The sequence below is a fragment of the Oncorhynchus gorbuscha genome, unplaced genomic scaffold (genome assembly GCF_021184085.1).
Source record: "Oncorhynchus gorbuscha isolate QuinsamMale2020 ecotype Even-year unplaced genomic scaffold, OgorEven_v1.0 Un_scaffold_3585, whole genome shotgun sequence".
Classification (NCBI taxonomy): Eukaryota; Metazoa; Chordata; class Actinopteri; order Salmoniformes; family Salmonidae; genus Oncorhynchus; species Oncorhynchus gorbuscha.
In genome coordinates this window covers 5,145-24,448 of record NW_025747789.1, presented here as the reverse complement: position 1 = coordinate 24,448, position 19,304 = coordinate 5,145, and the positions used below count along the sequence as shown (strand labels likewise).

At 46.8% G+C, this 19,304-nt stretch overlaps 1 protein-coding gene across 2 annotated transcripts; it reads right to left on the bottom strand.

Annotated features, from left to right (window-relative positions):
- Positions 1 to 9,292: 9,292 nt before the first annotated feature.
- Positions 9,293 to 18,362, bottom strand: LOC124027937 (mitochondrial inner membrane protease subunit 1-like). Of its 2 annotated transcripts, XM_046340147.1 has the most exons (5): positions 18,211 to 18,362; positions 18,040 to 18,128; positions 17,758 to 17,884; positions 11,285 to 11,395; positions 9,293 to 9,430 (listed from the first exon to the last, which is right to left on the bottom strand). In XM_046340147.1, exons 1-5 carry the CDS (start codon positions 18,358 to 18,360, stop codon positions 9,359 to 9,361), a joined length of 549 nt encoding a protein of 182 aa, XP_046196103.1. In that variant the 5' UTR covers positions 18,361 to 18,362; the 3' UTR covers positions 9,293 to 9,358. The 2 variants fall into 2 exon arrangements, with proteins under 2 accessions (XP_046196103.1, XP_046196104.1); XM_046340148.1 differs by lacking the exons at positions 9,293 to 9,430; positions 11,285 to 11,395 and adding an exon at positions 15,539 to 16,035.
- Between the last annotated feature and the right edge of the window lie 942 nt (positions 18,363 to 19,304).

Below are 19,304 nucleotides of genomic sequence, written 5' to 3'. Positions count from 1 at the left end.
CCAATCCTCCGAAACAGAGCAGAGAAAGAGATTATATACAAGGCCAATCCTCCGAAACAGAGCAGAGAAAGAGAGTTATATACAAGGCCAATCCTCCAAAACAGAGCAGAGAAAGAGAGAGCGAGAGAGAGATATATACAAGGCCAATCCTCCGAAACAGAGCAGAGAGAGAGAGAGAGAGAGAGAGAGAGAGAGAGATATATACAAGGCCAATCCTCCGAAACAGAGCAGAGAGAGAGAGAGAGAGAGAGAGATATATATATACAAGGCCAATCCTCCGAAACAGAGCAGAGAAAGAAAGAGAGAGAGATATATACAAGGCCAATCCTCCGAAACAGAGCAGAGAGAAGAAGAAACCCTTAAAACAGGAGTGGTGTCCCAGATGAGAGGGTTGTATTCTTTCCCTCTACTACAGAAAACACTTTCTTAGCAAAGTGTGTGTGTATGTATGCGCATGAGATAGTGCATGTGTGTGTTCTAGTCAGTGTGTGTGTGTGTATGTGTGTGTTTTGTGCGAGTGGGGGTATATAGGTCAGGCATGTCAGACCAAGGCTGCCATCGCCCCCCCCCCCTTCACCCCCCCCCCCTCATCCCTCCCCCTTCGCCCCTCCCCTTCATGCCCTGCAGATACAGGTCCCATAGCTTTCCATTAGGACTCCCCCCCCCACACACACACAGTACATCCCAACATTAGGAGATGTACAAATAGTGTTGACTGCCTTTAGGGGGGAAACACCAGCTGTGACAGGAACATGTACCATGCTGGATGGAAGACTATTTCAAAGGAAAAGCTTCTGCATTAGATATTGCATTAGGGAAATGATTAGCACCTATTGTCTCTCCATGTTATATGTCCAACTACTATAGACCTGGGATGGGCAACTCCAGTCCTCGAGTGCCGGAGTGATGTCACACAGCTGATTAAACTAATTACATTCTAAACTGAAGATCTTGATTAGTTGATTATTGGAGTCAGGTGTGTTAGAAGGGGCTGGGGCAAAAGTGTGACACCACCTGAGGACCAGAGTTTCCCATACCTGCTATATAGACGCTGTCATCAGGCTCACTTTGTGGCTCACTTTGCCGACGTCCTATTGAAACAACAACAGACAGAAGAAGTTTGCATCATGTAGTTATTAAAATGCATTTAAAAAGAATGAATCTATTCTATGTTAAAACTACACTACATGACCCAACAGTAAGAGGACACCTGCTCCTCGAACATCTCATTCCAAAATCATGGACATTAATATTGGAGTTGGTTCCCCCCCTTTGCTGCTATAACAGCCTCCACTCTTCTGGGAAGGCTTTCCACTAGATGTTGGAACATTGCTGCGGGGACTTGCTTCCATTCAGCCACAAGAGCATTAGTGAGGTCTGGCACTGATGTTGGGCGGTTAGGCCTGGCTCGCAGTCGCCGTTCCAATTCATCACAAAAGTGTTCGATGGGGTTGAGGTCGGGGATCTGTGCAGGCCAGTTAAGTTCTTCCACACCTATATCTGTATGGACCTCGCTTTGTGCACAAGGGCATTGTCATGCTGAAACAGGAAAGGGCCTTCCCCAAGCTGTTGCCACAAAGTTGGAAGTACAGAATCGTCTAGAATGTCACTGTATACTGTAGTGTTAAGATTTCCCTTCACTGTAACTAAGGGGCCTAGCCCGAACCATAAAAACAGCCCCAGACCACTATTCCTCCTCCACCAAACTTTACAGTTGGCACTATGCATTCGAACAGATAGCGTTCTCCTGGCATCTGACAAACCCAGATTAGTCCGTCGGACTGCCAGAGGGCAAAGCGTGATTCATCACTCCAGAGAACACGTTTCCACTGCTCCAGAGTCCAATGCCGGCGAGGATTTACACCCCTCCAGCCGATGCTTGGCATTGCACATGGTGATCTTAGGCTTGTGTGCCGCTGCTCAGCCATGGAAACCCATTTCACGAAGATCCCGACGAACAGTTATTGTGCTGATGTTGCTTCCAGAGGCAGTTGGGAACTCAGTAGTCAGTGTTGCAACTGAGGGCAGGCGCTTTTTGCGCGCTATGCTGTTAAGCACTCAGCGGTTATGTGAGCGTATGTGGCCTACCACTTCACGGCTGAGCCGTTGTTGCTCCTAGATGTTTCCACTTCACAATAACAGCACTTACAGTTGACCAGGGCAGCTCTAGCAGGGCAGACATTTTACAAACTGACTTGTTGGAAAGGTGGTATCCTGTGACGGTGCCACAATGAAAGTCACTGAGCTCTTCGTACACCTGTCAGCGACATGAAATAGCCGAATCCACTAATTTGAAGGGGTGTCCACATACTTTTGTAAATATGGTATATTTGGAATGCTCTTCCTTGTGTTTCAGCATTTCAGCTTTTCATGACATTTCCCAACTTTAGCTGTGCTTGATTAAGACAGTGTTTGTGTTGTGCTGCTGCTTTGATCAGTGGGCTGTGAGAAGACAACCTTGTGTGTGTCTGATCACAACAACCAGACATCCCACCCATCCCTGAGCACACCAACACCATCTGTCTGGTATGGATCTCTGGGGCTGCCTGAGTGTGTGTGTGTTTGGGACGTCGGTGTATGTGTGTGTGTGTGTGTGAGCAACTTCAAACTGACAACAGAAGTGTAACTCCTCTGTTCTGATGTTCGCCCCTCGACACAGGCGGGAACACGCACGCACACACACACAGAGCTGAAATCTGCTGTGTTCAAACAGGACTGTGAAGTCTTAATTAAGAAGCTCTAACAGAAGAGTGATTAAAAGAAGAACCTGAAAGGATTTGTTAATGAAAGGAGTGATTCCCTCATCAGCTAAAGGAGAGGAGGGGAAGGAGAAGATAGGGATGAGAAAGAGGAGGGGTAACAGAGATGAGGGGTGGGATAGAGAGAAGGAAAGAGATAAAGAGGGAGAAGATAGGGATGAGAAAGAGGAGGGGTAACAGAGATGAGGGGTGGGATAGAGAGAAGGAAAGAGATAAAGAAGGAGAAGATAGGGATGAGAAAGAGGAGGGGTAACAGAGATGAGGAGTGGGATAGAGAGAAGGAAAGAGATAAAGAGGGAGAAAGGATTTGTAGACTGACTGGAGCAGTTGTCCCCTGTGTTGCTATAAGAGTGATATGGCCACAGGGCAAATAAGACTATTTACACAAAGAGCAATGTCTGATAACTATTTGAAACAGATTGTACTATTGACCTCCCTCCTGGTTCTATTTGTTTGAGAGATTGATATATTATGTCTCAGGGCTCTCCAACCCTGTTCCTGGAGAGATTTCTCTGGATCTCTCTCTGGACCTCTCTCTCTGGACCTCTCTCTCTGGACCTCTCTCTCTGGACCTCTCTCTCTCTGGGCCTCTCTCTCTCTGGGCCTCTCTCTCTCTGGGCCTCTCTCTCTCTGGGCCTCTCTCTCTGGGCCTCTCTCTCTGGGCCTCTCACTCTCTGGGCCTCTCACTCTCTGGGCCTCTCACTCTCTCTCTCTGGGCCTCTCTCTCTCTCTGGACCTCTCTCTCTCTGGGCCTCTCTCTCTCTGGGCCTCTCTCTCTCTGGGCCTCTCACTCTCTCTCTCTGGGCCTCTCTCTCTCTCTGGGCCTCTCTCTCTCTCTGGGCCTCTCTCTCTCTCTGGGCCTCCCCCTCTCTCTCTGGGCCTCTCTCTCTCTCTCGCTCTCTCTCTGGACCTCTCTCTCTGGACCTCTCTCTCTCTGGGCCTCTCTCTCTCTGGGCCTCTCTCTCTCTGGGCCTCTCACTCTCTCTCTCTGGGCCTCTCTCTCTCTCTGGGCCTCTCTCTCTCTCTGGGCCTCTCTCTCTCTCTGGGCCTCTCTCTCTCTCTGGGCCTCCCCCTCTCTCTCTGGGCCTCTCTCTCTCTCTCGCTCTCTCTCTGGACCTCTCTCTCTCTGGACCTCTCTCTCTCTGGACCTCTCTCTCTCTGGACCTCTCTCTCTCTGGACCTCTCTCTCTCTGTACCTCTCTCTCTCTAGACCTCTCTCTCTCTAGACCTCTCTCTCTCTAGACCTCTCTCTCTCTGGACCTCTCTCTCTCTGGACCTCTCTCTCTCTCTGGACCGCTCTCTCTCTCCGGATCGCTCTCTCCGGATCGCTTTCTGGACCCCTCTCTTTCTGGGCCTCTCTCTCTCTCTCTGGACCTCTCTCTCTGGACCTCTCTCTCTGGACCTCTCTCTCTGGACCTCTCTCTCTCTGGACCTCTCTCTCTGGACCTCTCTCTCTCTCTGGACCTCTCTCTCTGACCTCTCTCTCTCTGGACCTCTCTCTCTCTGGACCTCTCTCTCTCTCTGGACCTCTCTCTCTGGACCTCTCTCTCTGGACCTCTCTCTCTCTGGACCTCTCTCTCTCTGGACCTCTCTCTGGACCTCTCTCTCTCTGGACCTCTCTCTCTCTGGACCTCTCTCTGGACCTCTCTCTCTCTCTGGACCTCTCTCTCTCTGGACCTCTCTCTGGATCTCTCTCTGGACCTCTCTATCTGGATCTCTCTATCTGGACCTCTCTATCTGGACCTCCTCTCTGGACCTCTCTGACCGCTCTCTCTCTGGACCGCTCTCTCTCCGGATCGCTCTCTCTGGACCTCTCTCTCTGGGCCTCTCTCTCTCCGGATCGCTCTCTCTCCAGATCGATCTCTCTCCAGAACGCCTCTGGATCTCTCTCTTTCTGGAACTCTCTTTCCGGACCTCTCTTCTGGAACTCTCTCTCTTTCTGGAACTCTCTCTCTTCCGGACGTCTCTCTCTGGACCTCTCTCTCTGGACCTCTCTCTGGACCTCTCTGGACCTCTCTCTGGATCTCTCTCTGGACCCCTCTCTGGATCTCTCTCTCTCTGTCTCTTTTAGACCTCTCTCTCTCTAGACCTCTCTCTCTCTAGACCTCTCTCTCTGGACCTCTCTCTCTGGACCTCTCTCTCTCTGGACCTCTCTCTCTCTCTGGACCCCTCTCTCTGGACCCCTCTCTCTGGACCCCTCTCTCTCTGGACCCCTCTCTCTGGATCTCTCTCTGGACCTCTCTCTCTCTGGACCTCTCTGGATCTCTCTCTCTGACCTCTCTCTGACCCCTCTCTCTCTGGATCTCTCTCTCTGATCTCTCTCTCTCTGGACCTCTCTCTCTCTCTAGACCTCTCTCTCTCTCTGACCTCTCTCTCTCTCTGGACCTCTCTCTCTGACCTCTCTCTCTGGACCTCTCTCTCTGGACCTCGCTCTCTCTGGACCTCGCTCTCTCTGGACCTCGCTCTCTCTGGACCTCTCTCTCTGGACCTCTCTCTCTGGACCTCTCTCTCTGGATCTCTCTGACCCCTCTCTGGATCTCTCTCTCTGTCTCTCTGTAGACCTCTCTCTCTCTAGACCTCTCACTCTCTAGACCTCTCTCTCTCTGGACCTCTCTCTCTGGACCTCTCTCTCTCTGGACCCCTCTCTCTCTGACCTCCTCTCTGACCCCTCTCTCTGGATCTCTCTCTCTGGACCTCTCTCTCTCTCTGGACCTCTCTCTCTCTCTGGACCTCTCTCTCTCTGGACCTCTCTCTCTCTGGACCTCTCTCTGGACCTCTCTCTCTAGACCTCTCTCTCTGGACCTCTCTCTCTGGACTTCTCTCTCTCTGGACCTCTCTCTCTGGATCTCTCTCTCTGGACCTCTCTCTCTCTCTGGACCTCTCTCTGGACCTCTCTCTAGACCTCTCTCTCTCTGGACCTCTCTCTCTGGACTTCTCTCTCTCTCTGGACCTCTCTCTCTCTCTGGATCTCTATCTCTCTGGACCTCTCTCTCTGGACCCCTCTCTCTCTCTGGATCTCTCTCTCTCTCTGGATCTCTCTCGCTCTCTCTCTCTGGACCTCTCTCTCTCTGGACCTCTCTCTCTCTGGACCCCTCTCTCTCTCTGGACCTCTCTCTCTCTCTGGACCTCTCTCTCTGGATCTCTCTCTCTGGATCTAATTCTCTCTCTCTGGACCTCTCTCTCTCTGGACCTCTCTCTCTCTGGATCTCTCTCTCTTTCATCTCATCAGTGATTATGTGAGGTACATCTCTGCCCCGTCATCTCTTCAGTAATTATGTGAGTGGGTGTCATTGCTGGGATTCAACTTCATTAAATAAAGTGTGCATCTTTGGGACTTTGCCATTAAATAGAGATCAATTGTGGTTATCACTTTACAGTTCATATGGAATTGCATGTCTGTATTTCACGTGGTGGAATTCAATTTAAACTGTTGAAGGTAGACAGGAATGATCTCCTAGTAGTAAATTAGGTGTTATATGCCTAGTTATATGCTCATCATGTATCCGTGGGAGCTAATCCCCAAGGTTACAGTATCCACCATCTGTGGAAGCTAATCCCCAAGGTAACAGTATCCACCATCTGTGGGAGCTAATCCCCAAGGTTACAGTATCCACCATCTGTGGAAGCTAATCCCCAAGGTTACAGTATCCACCATCTGTGGGAGCTAATCCCCAAGGTTACAGTATCCACCATCTGTGGAAGCTAATCCCCAAGGTTACAGTATCCACCATCTGTGGGAGCTAATCCCCAAGGTTACAGTATCCACCATCTGTGGGAGCTAATCCCCAAGGTTACAGTATCCACCATTGCTTGTGCAGCAGAACACAGTGCTATTCTCACTCTAGTCCTCAAGCAGCAGAAGCACAGTGAGCTCCCTCTATGGGGCACTAGGTTATAAAAATATAAACAGATTCCCTGTGTCAGCATTTCACTTGGACACTGGCACTGTGTTGACACACAGCAGATGAAGTTAAAATAGGAAAATAGATGTGCTTCAAGCCAAACCCTCTCCGCTACTGTAAATAAAACATGTATACACACACATATGCAAATGATGTCACGCACACAAACACACGATCGGCCCTCCCAGGAGGCACGATCACACTCAAGCAGAGAATTCAGTGTCACAGAAAGCCAGTTTCTGACCCTACATCCCCGCCAGACAGATGAGGCAGCTGGACAGGGACGGGCAGCCGTCTGGCCCTCACAGCCCCTGGGGAACTGTGAGGAGGAGAGGCCCTCTCTTCTGGAGAGTGACCAGCTGAGCTGCTTTACTAGGTGTATGAGAACGCCGTCATGTCCTTAGGTCAGGGCTGTCTAAGCAGGATACACAGTGGGCTCTGAACTACTGCTGAAGACGGCCTTGTGGAGGAGCCAGCCCAGTAAGACAGTCTTTACACTGGTGTCATAAAGATCCTGCTTGACTGACAGTTGAGTTACATACAGTCCTAGTTCACCTCTTGACAAACCAAATCATTGTTGTTGAGGAAAATGTGTTTAATAATATATTTGGCTGCATCGTGTTAAATAGGTGCATTTGTACTGCAGAACATACAGGGCCTTCAGAAAGTATTCAGACCCCTTGATGGTTTCCACATTTTGTTACGTTACAGCCTTATTCTTAAACGGATAAAAATAAAAACATAACTCATCAATCTACACACAATACCCCATTATGACAAAACAAACACAGGTTTAAAACATTTTTTGCTAAATAATTTCAAATAAAAAAACAAATATCTCCATATACATATACCTTATTTACATAGGTATTCAGACCTTTTGCTATGAGACTCAACTGAGCTCAGGTGCATCCTGTTTCCATTGATCATCCTTGAGATGTTTCTACAACTTGATTGGAGTCCACCTGTGGTAAATTCAATTGATTAGATGGGATTTGGAAAGGCACACATCTGTCTATATAAGGCCATAGCATCATGCTGTGGGGATGTTTTTCAGTGGCAGGGACTCGGAGACTAGTCAGGATCGAGGGAAAGATGAATGGAGCAAAGTACAGAGAGATCCTTGATGAAAACCTGCTCCAGAGCGCTCAGGACTTCAGACTGGGTTGAAGGTTCACCTTCCAACAGGACAACAGCCCTAAATATACAGCAGGAGTGGCTTTGGGACAAATCTCAATGTCCTTGAGTGGCCCAGCCAGAGCCCGGACTTGAACCCGATCAGACATCTCTGGAGAGACCTGAAAATAGCTGTGCAGCGAAGTTTCCATCCAACCAGACAGAGCTTGAGGGGATCTATAGAGAAGAATGGGAGAAACTCCCCAAATACAGATGTGCCAAGCTTGTATCGTCATACCCAAGAAGACCTGAGTCTGTAATCGCTGGCAAAGGTGCTTCAACAAAGTACTGAGTAAATGGTCTGAAAACATACGTAAATGTGATGTTTAAAAAAAATACATTTGCAAACATTTCTAAAAACCTGTTTTTGAGGAGGAAATAATAAGGCTGTAATGTAACAAAATGTGGTAAAGGTTAAGGGATCTGAGTACTTTCCGAATGCACTGTTTGCAGTCATATTGTCAGCGGCTGATGGAGAGCACGTTGTTCTCAGCGGCTGATGGAGAGCACGTTGTTCTCAGCGGCTGATGGAGAGCACGTTGTTCTGGCGGACTGCACATGTTACAGGTTTGATATTGAAAGATATTTTGTGTATTTGCAGTTGACCCTGAAAACTTGTCGTCACACAGATTGCAAAGCATTCCCCAAAATGCCAAACATCTCTCTTCCTCCCCACATCAATAGAATAGTAGTGTAGAGTGTATACACTACTATTCAGTTGTGAGCTTTGCCTTACTAAGTGCTTATAAATATTGAATGGCTAAATGGGAAATGTTAACATTTGTCCAATTGCCTTGTTGGCCCAATGAAATATTAATCGCCAAGAAAAGCTTTTTGTTTTACCACAACAGTGAGAAAAGGTAAAGTTGAAATGAATAACACTTTTTGTATTCCTTTGTAGATGTTGAGCGTTTTGATCCTTCCTGACCCCCATTTTCCATGTCTGTCAGGGATGATACATACAGCACGCCCTGCATTGTAGGCCAGTCAATTATACACGTAGAGATTCTAAAAATAGGCATCTCAGATCTACAGTGGCAGAAGACATCCATTCCAGGACAATTCAACTGATTTAAATGAATGGCCTCTACTTCTGGATGCTGGATTTCAGCTATTCACTGTAATCTGTTGAGTTAGCTGGGTCAGAGATGAGTTCTTCTGTTAGTCCAAAATCATACCAAAGTGGAGTGTGAGAGCAACAAGTCTCTCCTTCTCCTCCTCTCTACCACTAGCAGCTCCAGAGAGGCACAGTTTAAATCTCTCCTCACGTGACGCTGTTCCTACAGAGCAGGGTGCTGCTCCTGCCAACACACTGGAACCCCCAGATTACTATGCCTGGTACGTTATCGACCTGCAGATCAACTATCCATGGATTTTCACATTTGACAAAAACACACCCTACAATTCAACCCAAATGAACTCAAATTGTCAGTCAAACTGAGAGGGACAAAATTCTTCAAGATAAATATGCCTTTAATTAGAAAATATTACAAAATGATGCATGTACACAGATCAGTAGACTCAGTCACTCCTTTTTACGACTCGTCCTGTGGGACTTTGGTTGAGGGCACCAACATGATGTAGAGGCCAGAGCTGGAAAGAGAGAAAAACACCATAACAAACAAAGGAGAAGACAGAAGACGTTGGGTTAAAAGGGTACTAGGGCTCTCGTAAAAGAAGAACAAACAACATTTATCCATTACATAATGTGTTTATCATGACTGTTCCAACATCCTCACTTCCTGGATACGCTTGGTAACGTGGATTTAAATGATGTATGAGACTTCATAAAACTGTCGTCAGGTCTCGTCATTGGGCCCCCAGTGGACGGCTGCTGTCCAGTCAAACGGACAGAAGGTTGTCTGACCTGTTTCCAGGGTCATGGTTGCTATGACATCCAGTGACATGACAACACAGCAGAATGGACAGCTAGACAATAGCCCAGGCCTTGGTCTACGAGACAGATCTGTCTTGAACTTCCAACTTGTTTGAGTGTTTGCATTTACTCAACTTGCCACAGAATGGGGAATAAGGAATATTTTGAATCCAGGCAGAGCAAAACCTACAATCAATTTCAGTGCAAGGCATTTCATATTTCACCATGGCCATGGGCAAAGACAAAAGGAGGCTGTGATAACATAAACGTGGCACAGATTTCTCTCTATACAGACCAGAGCATTCTACTAACTCTTTACAGAGACCAGAGCATTCTACGAACTCTTTACAGAGACCAGAGCATTCTACGAACTCTTTACAGAGACCAGAGCATTCTACTAACTCTTTACAGAGACCAGAGCATTCTACTAACTCTTTACAGAGACCAGAGCATTCTACTAACTCTTTACAGAGACCAGAGCATTCTACTAACTCTTTACACAGACCAGAGCATTCTACTAACTCTTTACACAGACCAGAGCATTCTACTAACTCTTTACACAGACCAGAGCATTCTACTAACTCTTTACACAGACCAGAGCATTCTACTAACTCTTTATACAGACCATAACATTCTACTAACTCTTTACACAGACCAGAGCATTCTACTAACTCTTTATACAGACCAGAGCATTCTACTAACTCTTATACAGACCAGAGCATTCTACTAACTTCTACAGACCAGAACATAAACTCTTTACACAGACCAGAGCATTCTACTAACTCTTTATACAGACCAGAACATTCTACTAACTCTTTACACAGACCAGAGCATTCTACTAACTCTTTATACAGACCAGAGCATTCTACTAACTCTTTATACAGACCAGAGCATTCTACTAACTCTTTATACAGACCATAACATTCTACTAACTCTTTACACAGACCAGAGCATTCTACTAACTCTTTATACAGACCAGAACATTCTACTAACTCTTTACACAGACCAGAGCATTCTACTAACTCTTTATACAGACCAGAACATTCTACTAACTCTTTACACAGACCAGAGCATTCTACTAACTCTTTACACAGACCAGAGCATTCTACTAACTCTTTATACAGACCAGAGCATTCTACTAACTCTTTATACAGACCATAACATTCTACTAACTCTTTACACTGACCAGAGCATTCTACTAACTCTTTATACAGACCAGAACATTCTACTAACTCTTTACACAGACCAGAGCATTCTACTAACTCTTTATACAGACCAGAGCATTCTACTAACTCTTTATACAGACCAGAGCATTCTACTAACTCTTTATACAGACCATAACATTCTACTAACTCTTTACACAGACCAGAGCATTCTACTAACTCTTTATACAGACCAGAACATTCTACTAACTCTTTACACAGACAAGAGCATTCTACTAACTCTTTACACAGACAAGAGCATTCTACTAACTCTTTATACAGACCAGAGCATTCTACTAACTCTTTATGCAGACCATTATACTAACTCTAATGAATGTCAGATGGGTCCGGCGATGTTCCCCTCCTTACCTTTAAGCAGACACGGCCTCGAATCAGGGCATAGGGAACTGGGCCGTAGCTCCTGGAGTCTGTGGAATTCCTAAGATTATCCCCTTCCAGCCACACGTGCCCTTTTGGAACCTAGACACACCCCCACGGCAAGACACACCCCCACGGCAAGACGCACACCCACAGCAAGACGCACACCCACGGGATGACACAGGAAAAAACACAACGATAGAAAATATTGAATTTGTTCCACGATGACTGCAACAGCCAGTTATACTGTAAACAACACCATTCCCTTACCTAGCTTTTAAACTTTGTTTACATGAAGGAGTGAGACAATACAGCGCCAGCACCCTCCACCCACCATTATGTAGAGAGCCCACCTCAGCCGCCTCGCCCAACTGAACATCCCCCCCCCCCACCTTCCCTCACCCCAACTTAACGTCAACCCCTGGTCTGTCCTCCTTTAGCCTCGGATGGCCATAGGAGCAAGGGGTCATGTGTAACGGGGGGCAGGGTCAGGGGGATTTAGTGGGACTTCAAAAGGGGCCATTAGGCTGTTGGCTGAGATCTAACCCCCTCTTACCAAGGGAGATATAGAGGGGGAGAGAGAGAGAGGGGCCAGGGCTGAAGATTTTCAGTCTGAATCGTCCACTAGTCTCCATTAGTGAGGCCCGAGCTGCCAGTGGGGTGGCCAATCGGAGCGAGCGCTAATCCACAGTGACACCAATTATGATTCATCTCATCACTTTACTAGAATAATCTTGTCAAGGCCCTAATTAAGTTCCTCGTCCCTCCTATATGTGAAGACAGGATAAACAACACATTATATTGTCATAATGGGCATCACAATCTGCAACTGTGTTTGTGTTGCCTAACTTTTTAATGAACAAGGTCTTGGGGAGAAAAGGAGAGGGAGATGAAATCAGATGAGAACATTATCAGAGGGTGGGGGACGCAAACACTGATGTCTTGATTCCAATTGTGTGCGTCCATCGTATCGCACAATCGTCCCAACATCCAGAATCCTTATGCAGTATTAACCTATGCATTGTGTTGCGTTTCATATTCCATAGACGAGCCAGATGAGCCGACACTAATCGTGATATATTGACCTAACACGAGGTAAACAACTCGGCCCCCAAGAACAACGACGACACAAACCAATGTCATCTGAGAAGCATATGTCAGCCTGCTGCATTCCCACCATTACCCCTCAGTAGCATGGCAACATATGGCTGCTCCCAAGCACACGGAGACCAGAGAGGAACGCCGGTGCCGTTTGTCATCTGCTGGACCATAAGCCCCTGCTATGCTCCAGCCTCAGCCTCCATCTTAGACTGACTCACTGCCTTTGTCCTGCTCAGAAAGTCAGGGCTGTAATATCATCAACACGACCCTGTCGGTAGGCACGCTCATCTATGTTTTAGGAGACACAAAGGGGCGGCTGCTTGAACACAGGTTCAGACTACTTCTGGTTTCAAAGCGGGTTCAAGTGTCCATAGAAACGTTACCGAAAGGGCTTTTTAGGCTAGCAGAAGGTCTAATCTGAGTCCATTACACTGCCTCAGAGTTCAGCAAACACTAGGTAGGATACATTAGTGGTGGTTAAAGCTTAGGGCCCATGGAGTGAAGGTTCGGAGGAACTACCTAACTAATCCAACATCAAGGTATAGGTCAACTCTATTCAGGATCTAGACTCCATTCTGTCCACTACTAACAAGGTCAATAAATTTAGATCGATCTGCTGCGAGTCAATCAAGAGTGATCAACAAATACACAGACACACAAACACCAAAGCTCTGATTGATTCTGAGCATCAAACTAATGACCCTGTAGAGAACATTCCACATGGAGTCTCTAGCCACAGACAGGGTATTGCAAAGTTACTCCTCTGAAACATATATTATGGTGGTGAAAGACCGAGGGTTCACACATCACCTTGCATGTTAACACATGTCAGAAACGTACATTTTATTATGACTGGGATGGTGTAAAGAGAGGCCAGACTCTCATTTGTAGAAACGGATGTCCCTGACGTTCTCCTCTTGAACCCTAACTTAACCAGAGGGTAGAACTAACCTCTCCTTTCATTTTACCTGCACGGGATGTTCAAATAGATCTGGTTATTACCTAGGGGTATGATACTGGAGGTATTGGAACGAGGTAGACAAATTCTGTCCCCAGTCATAGTTGGTGGAACTCTTCTTCTCTGATTAAACACCTGCAAGCTCACCGCAGGCCATCATAACCACAGCAGTCTCTGAAAACTAATTTATGGATCACACACCAGTGTTGAGTGAAGGTAGAGAGGATGTCAAGGATAAGCACCTGCATGATTGACAGGCAGAGAAGCAAACACTCCTCATGAACTGTTTACCTACTTCTCCATGACACTAAGCTCCGAGTCTGACATGCCCTCTCCCAACTCCCTACACTGAGTCACCAGAACAGAATGAGAGCGCTCAGCCAAACCATAATCAACAGACATTGTTACTTTCCACAACACACTTCCAGCCAGCCCAGTCATCCAGTCAGACTGTGTGCCCAGCTAGGGTTTAGGGTTGAGTGGCGTATCTCAGCTCAACCTGGCGGCTGTGTTGTGATGGGACTCAGAGGGAGTGATGGAACCTGTTCTGTGGTTGGGTGGTTGAAGGGGTGGGGGCGAGGCTATGTGTACCTGTCAGAGACGTGTCAAGGTGGGAAAGCTGAGCTCACCTGGATAGTGAAGTCTGCCATTCAACAGCCTGGTCAGGCCTCACCCTGAGTCGCTCATTAAGATAACATGATTGAGGTAGTGCTGTTTAAGGCCTCACCCTGAGTCGCTCATTAAGATAACATGATTGAGGTAGTGCTGTTTAAGGCCTCACCCTGAGTCGCTCATTAAGATAACATGATTGAGGTAGTGCTGTTTAAGGCCTCACCCTGCTTGGCTCATTAAGCTAACATGATTGAGGTAGTGCTGTTTAAGGCCTCACCCTGAGTCGCTCATTGAGATAACATGATTGAGGTAGTACTGTTTAAGGCCTCACCCTGAGTCGCTCATTAAGATAACATGATTGAGGTAGTGCTGTTTAAGGCCTCACCCTGCTTGGCTCATTAAGCTAACATGATTGAGGTAGTGCTGTTTAAGGCCTCACCCTGAGTCGCTCATTAAGATAACATGATTGAGGTAGTGCTGTTTAAGGCCTCACCCTGCTTGGCTCATTAAGCTAACATGATTGAGGTAGTGCTGTTTAAGGCCTCACCCTGAGTCGCTCATTAAGATAACATGATTGAGGTAGTGCTGTTTAAGACCTCACCCTGCTTGGCTCATTACCTCAATCATGTTAGCTTAATGAGCGACTCAGGGTGAGGCCTTAAACAGCACTACCTCAATCATGTTAGCTTAGAGTGCTGTTTAAGGCCTCACCCTGCTTGGCTCATTAAGCTAACATGATTGAGGTAGTGCTGTTTAAGGCCTCACCATGCGTCACTCATTAAGATAACATGATTGAGGTAGTGCTGTTTAAGGCCTCACCCTGAGTCGCTCATTAAGCTAACATGATTGAGGTAGTGCTGTTTAAGGCCTCACCATGCGTCACTCATTAAGATAACATGATTGAGGTAGTGCTGTTTAAGGCCTCACCCTGAGTCGCTCATTAAGATAACATAATATAATAATAATAATAATATATGCCATTTAGCAGACGCTTTTATCCAAAGCGACTTACAGTCATGTGTGCATACATTCTACGTATGGGTGGTCCCGGGGATTGAACCCACTACCCTGGCGTTACAAGCGCCATGCTCTACAACATGATTGAGGTAGTGCTGTTTAAGGCCTCACGTTGCTTCGCTCATTAAGATAACATGATTGAGGTAGTGCTGTTTAAGGCCTCACCCTGCTTGGCTCATTAAGCTAACATGATTGAGGTAGTGCTGTTTAAGGCCTCACCCTGAGTCGCTCATTAAGATAACATGATTGAGGTAGTGCTGTTTAAGGCCTCACCCTGCTTGGCTCATTAAGCTAACATGATTGAGGTAGTGCTGTTTAAGGCCTCACCCTGAGTCGCTCATTAAGATAACATGATTGAGGTAGTGCTGTTTAAGACCTCACCCTGCTTGGCTCATTACCTCAATCATGTTAGCTTAATGAGCGACTCAGGGTGAGGCCTTAAACAGCACTACCTCAATCATGTTAGCTTAGAGTGCTGTTTAAGGCCTCACCCTGCTTGGCTCATTAAGCTAACATGATTGAGGTAGTGCTGTTTAAGGCCTCACCCTGAGTCGCTCATTAAGCTAACATGATTGAGGTAGTGCTGTTTAAGGCCTCACCATGCGTCACTCATTAAGATAACATGATTGAGGTAGTGCTGTTTAAGGCCTCACCCTGAGTCGCTCATTAAGATAACATGATTGAGGTAGTGCTGTTTAAGGCCTCACGCTGCTTCGCTCATTAAGATAACATGATTGAGGTAGTGCTGTTTAAGGCCTCACCCTGAGTCGCTCATTAAGCTAACATGATTGAGGTAGTGCTGTTTAAGGCCTCACCCTGCTCTGATCATTAGACTAATATCATTGAGGTACTGTGTTTTGTCTAACATGGAGGGGATAGCTTTAGACTCTGAAGGCTCTCTCTCCCCCTCTGTCTCTCTCAAAGACACCCACCATCATATCATGGATCAAATGTCTTTGTTGTGACAATGCAGCAGACATACTGTAGAAAAGACTCCTAGGAGGTGACAAGCCAATTTGTCCATCGCCTCATCATCAATGTGGGAGGAAAGAACCTGCCAGCCCGTCAGAAGAAAGAGGAGGTGAGGACAGGCTCTGGTATAGCACACAAACAAAAACATGCATGGTGGGATGCCTTATGTCACACAAGGCTTCTATTTCATTAACACCACAACCAACTGTGTTGACAGACATTTTGGTGTGTGTTTTGACGGGGGAAACCCTACAGAGATTGGTCTGGTCTTATTCATTGTTGACCTATGTCTTGCACTGAGACACATTTCAGAGGTACCGATCTGCCATCTTAATTTGACCAGTTTCTCACGGCAGGGAAATAATCCTGCAGTAACAGGAAATGTGGATTATTATGTGGATTAAAATGCATGGACATTTTTGTATGGGTTGATACATTTTAAATAAGGGTAAATCAAGTCTGACATTTTAAAGTGTGAATAGCAAACATTAGAATAAGTTTTAAAACTTGAATACACAACATGTATGCATTTTCTACACCAACAGAGTGATCAAATTAAGAGAGTACATCTGTAGGCTGAGACCTTTGACCAAGACATGTGTAGAGATTAAACCTGTTCAATATAGCTTTACTGCCTGTGTGTAGAGATGAAACCTGTTCCCAGAGGAAAATGACTTTCTTTCATTTCCTGGATGACACCAGCACATCCTGTGTGTGGTTACATTCACCTATACGTCCACTGTTCATGTGAGTGTGTGTACACACACACACAACACAAACACCTCAGCCCACCCATCAACCTGTCCACTCGGTTGGCACTAACTCTAACAGGCTTCAGAAAGATTGGCAGGCTGAGCGGTGGCCGAGGCGGCGTGGCCGGGGAGCAGTAATAAGAATGCAATGACAGTGGTTCCACCACAACCACGGCTCTGAGGAAATACAGTCGCTGTCAAAGGATGATATTTGGACTGACGACACAAGATGGATGTGCCTGGTCTGGAATCTAAACACCCAGAACACACTGGGATTGAGTTGAAGACACAGGGGTTTGGCTACTTATGAAGATGATTGACTGAAATGAGAGACTATCTGAAACACAACATGAAGTGTCTTGACAAGGCTTAATCGTTCATCCAGAATGTATTGCTTTACTGGCTCATGTCAAGCCCTCGTCAAAGTCTTCTCCAGGTCGTTGTTGTAAATGTGCTCTCAATACTCTTACCTGGTAAACTAAAGGTAGAATACTTTACATGTGGCTGAGAGTCCTGGGGCTGTTGATGAATACTTTACATGTGGCTGAGAGTCCTGGGGCATGACTGTTGATGAATACTTTACATGTAGCTGAGAGTCCTGGGACTGTTGATGAATACTTTACATGTGGCTGAGAGTCCTGGGGCATGACTGTTGATGAATACTTTACATGTGGCTGAGAGTCCTGGGACATGACTGTTGATGAATACTTTACATGTGGCTGAGAGTCCTGGGACTGTTGATGAATACTTTACATGTGGCTGAGAGTCCTGGGACATGACTGTTGATGAATACTTTACATGTGGCTGAGAGTCCTGGGACATGACTGTTGATGAATACTTTACATGTGGCTGAGAGTCCTGGGACTGTTGATGAATACTTTACATGTGGCTGAGAGTCCTGGGACTGTTGATGAATACTTTACATGTAGCTGAGAGTCCTGGGACTGTTGATGAATACTTTACATGTGGCTGAGAGTCCTGGGGCATGACTGTTGATGAATACTTTACATGTGGCTGAGAGTCCTGGGACATGACTGTTGATGAATACTTACGTATTGGTGGGTCTTGAAGACATCCGAGGGGCCACTGGTGCAGACTTTGTCTCCCTCCAAACCGATGACTCTTTTACAGATGTTCATATGTGGATCAAATGGACTCTTAGCGATGACTATATCACCACTGCAGACAGAGAAGACAGGATCCATGGGGTGTGATGTCATTCACAGATATCAGGGAGAACATCAAGGGGTTACGGTGCAAAAAGACACCACTCAGAGTAAACTACGTTTTACTTTACCAACTTTGAGAATTTCAAGTTGAAAACTAAAACTCACTTCTCGATTCTGCAGAGATGGCGACTCAACCGTTCTGAGAAGACAACGTCGTGGCTTGTGATGGTGGGCTCCATAGAAGGACCAGAGCACTGTGGGTATATTCACAGACATTGAAGTTGTTATTCGGGAATTCACAGACCATGGCCACAGAGAGAAAAGTATCCTACACACCGCAACAAACTCTCCGATGTACTCAAAGGCACAGTGGGCGACGCAGCCGTACTGGATGGTGTATCCCACGAAGCCCAGGGTCTTCCCCAGCGCACTGCGGAACATCTCACCACCTACACAAACACAACACACATCATTACAGCACTTCATTCAGGGGACAGACAGGTGAGGGGTGAGCTGTCACAGCAGCTAGTCTATTAGCAGCTTTAGAAGTAGTCTGCAGTGCAGACTAGTGTCACACTCCCTGGTGTTTCATTCTCAGGGGCTCTACAGCCCGTTGACACCACAGAACCAGCCTAACCTTTGACCCTGTGTGAGATTGACCAATCGACACCTTGCAGGGGACGGCCAAACATACCAGCCTAGCAGCTTCATATACTAGCATCAGTCCCTATCACTGCATCAGCCATGCTGACCAGGGTCTTCAGTACAGATTCATACCAGCATCAGTCCCTAACACTGCCCTCCCTGCATCAGCCATGCTGACCAGGGTCTTCATACCAGCATCAGTCCCTAACACTGCATCAGCCATGCTGACCAGGATCTACAGGACAGCTTCATACTAGCATCAGTCCCTAACACTGCATCAGCCATGCTGACCAGGATCTACAGGACAGCTTCATACCAGCATCAGTCCCTAACACTGCATCAGCCATGTTGACCAGGATCTACAGGACAGCTTCATACCAGCATCAGTCCCTATCACTGCATCAGCCATGCTGACCAGGGTCTTCAGTACAGATTCATACCAGCATCAGTCCCTAACACTGCATCAGCCATGCTGACCAGGGTCTTCATACTCGCATCAGTCCCTAACACTGCCCTCCCTGCATCAGCCATGTTGACCAGGGTCTTCAGGACAGCTTCATACTAGCATCAGTCCCTAACACTGCATCAGCCATGTTGACCAGGGTCTTCATACCAGCATCAGTCCCTAACACTGCCCTCCTGCATCAGCCATGTTGACCAGGGTCTTCAGGACAGCTTCATACAAGCATCAGTCCCTAACACTGCCCTCCCAGTATCAGCCATGTTGACCAGGGTCTTCAGGACAGCTTCATACAAGCATCAGTCCCTAACACTGCCCTCCCAGC

What these genes read in the sequence shown, in the direction of transcription:
- LOC124027937 (XM_046340147.1), bottom strand. Translation starts at nt 18,360, where the DNA reads ATGAAGTGCTGTAATGATGTGTGTTGTGTTTGTGTAGGTGGTGAGATG. An exon ending in ACATCGGAGAGTTTGTTGCG is followed by an intron (nt 18,129 to 18,210) that starts GTGTGTAGGATA and finishes ATATACCCACAG; the next exon opens with TGCTCTGGTCCTTCTATGGA. An exon ending in GAGGCCGTGTCTGCTTAAAG is followed by an intron (nt 9,431 to 11,284) that starts GTAAGGAGGGGA and finishes CTCTCTTTCCAG; the next exon opens with CTCTGGCCTCTACATCATGT.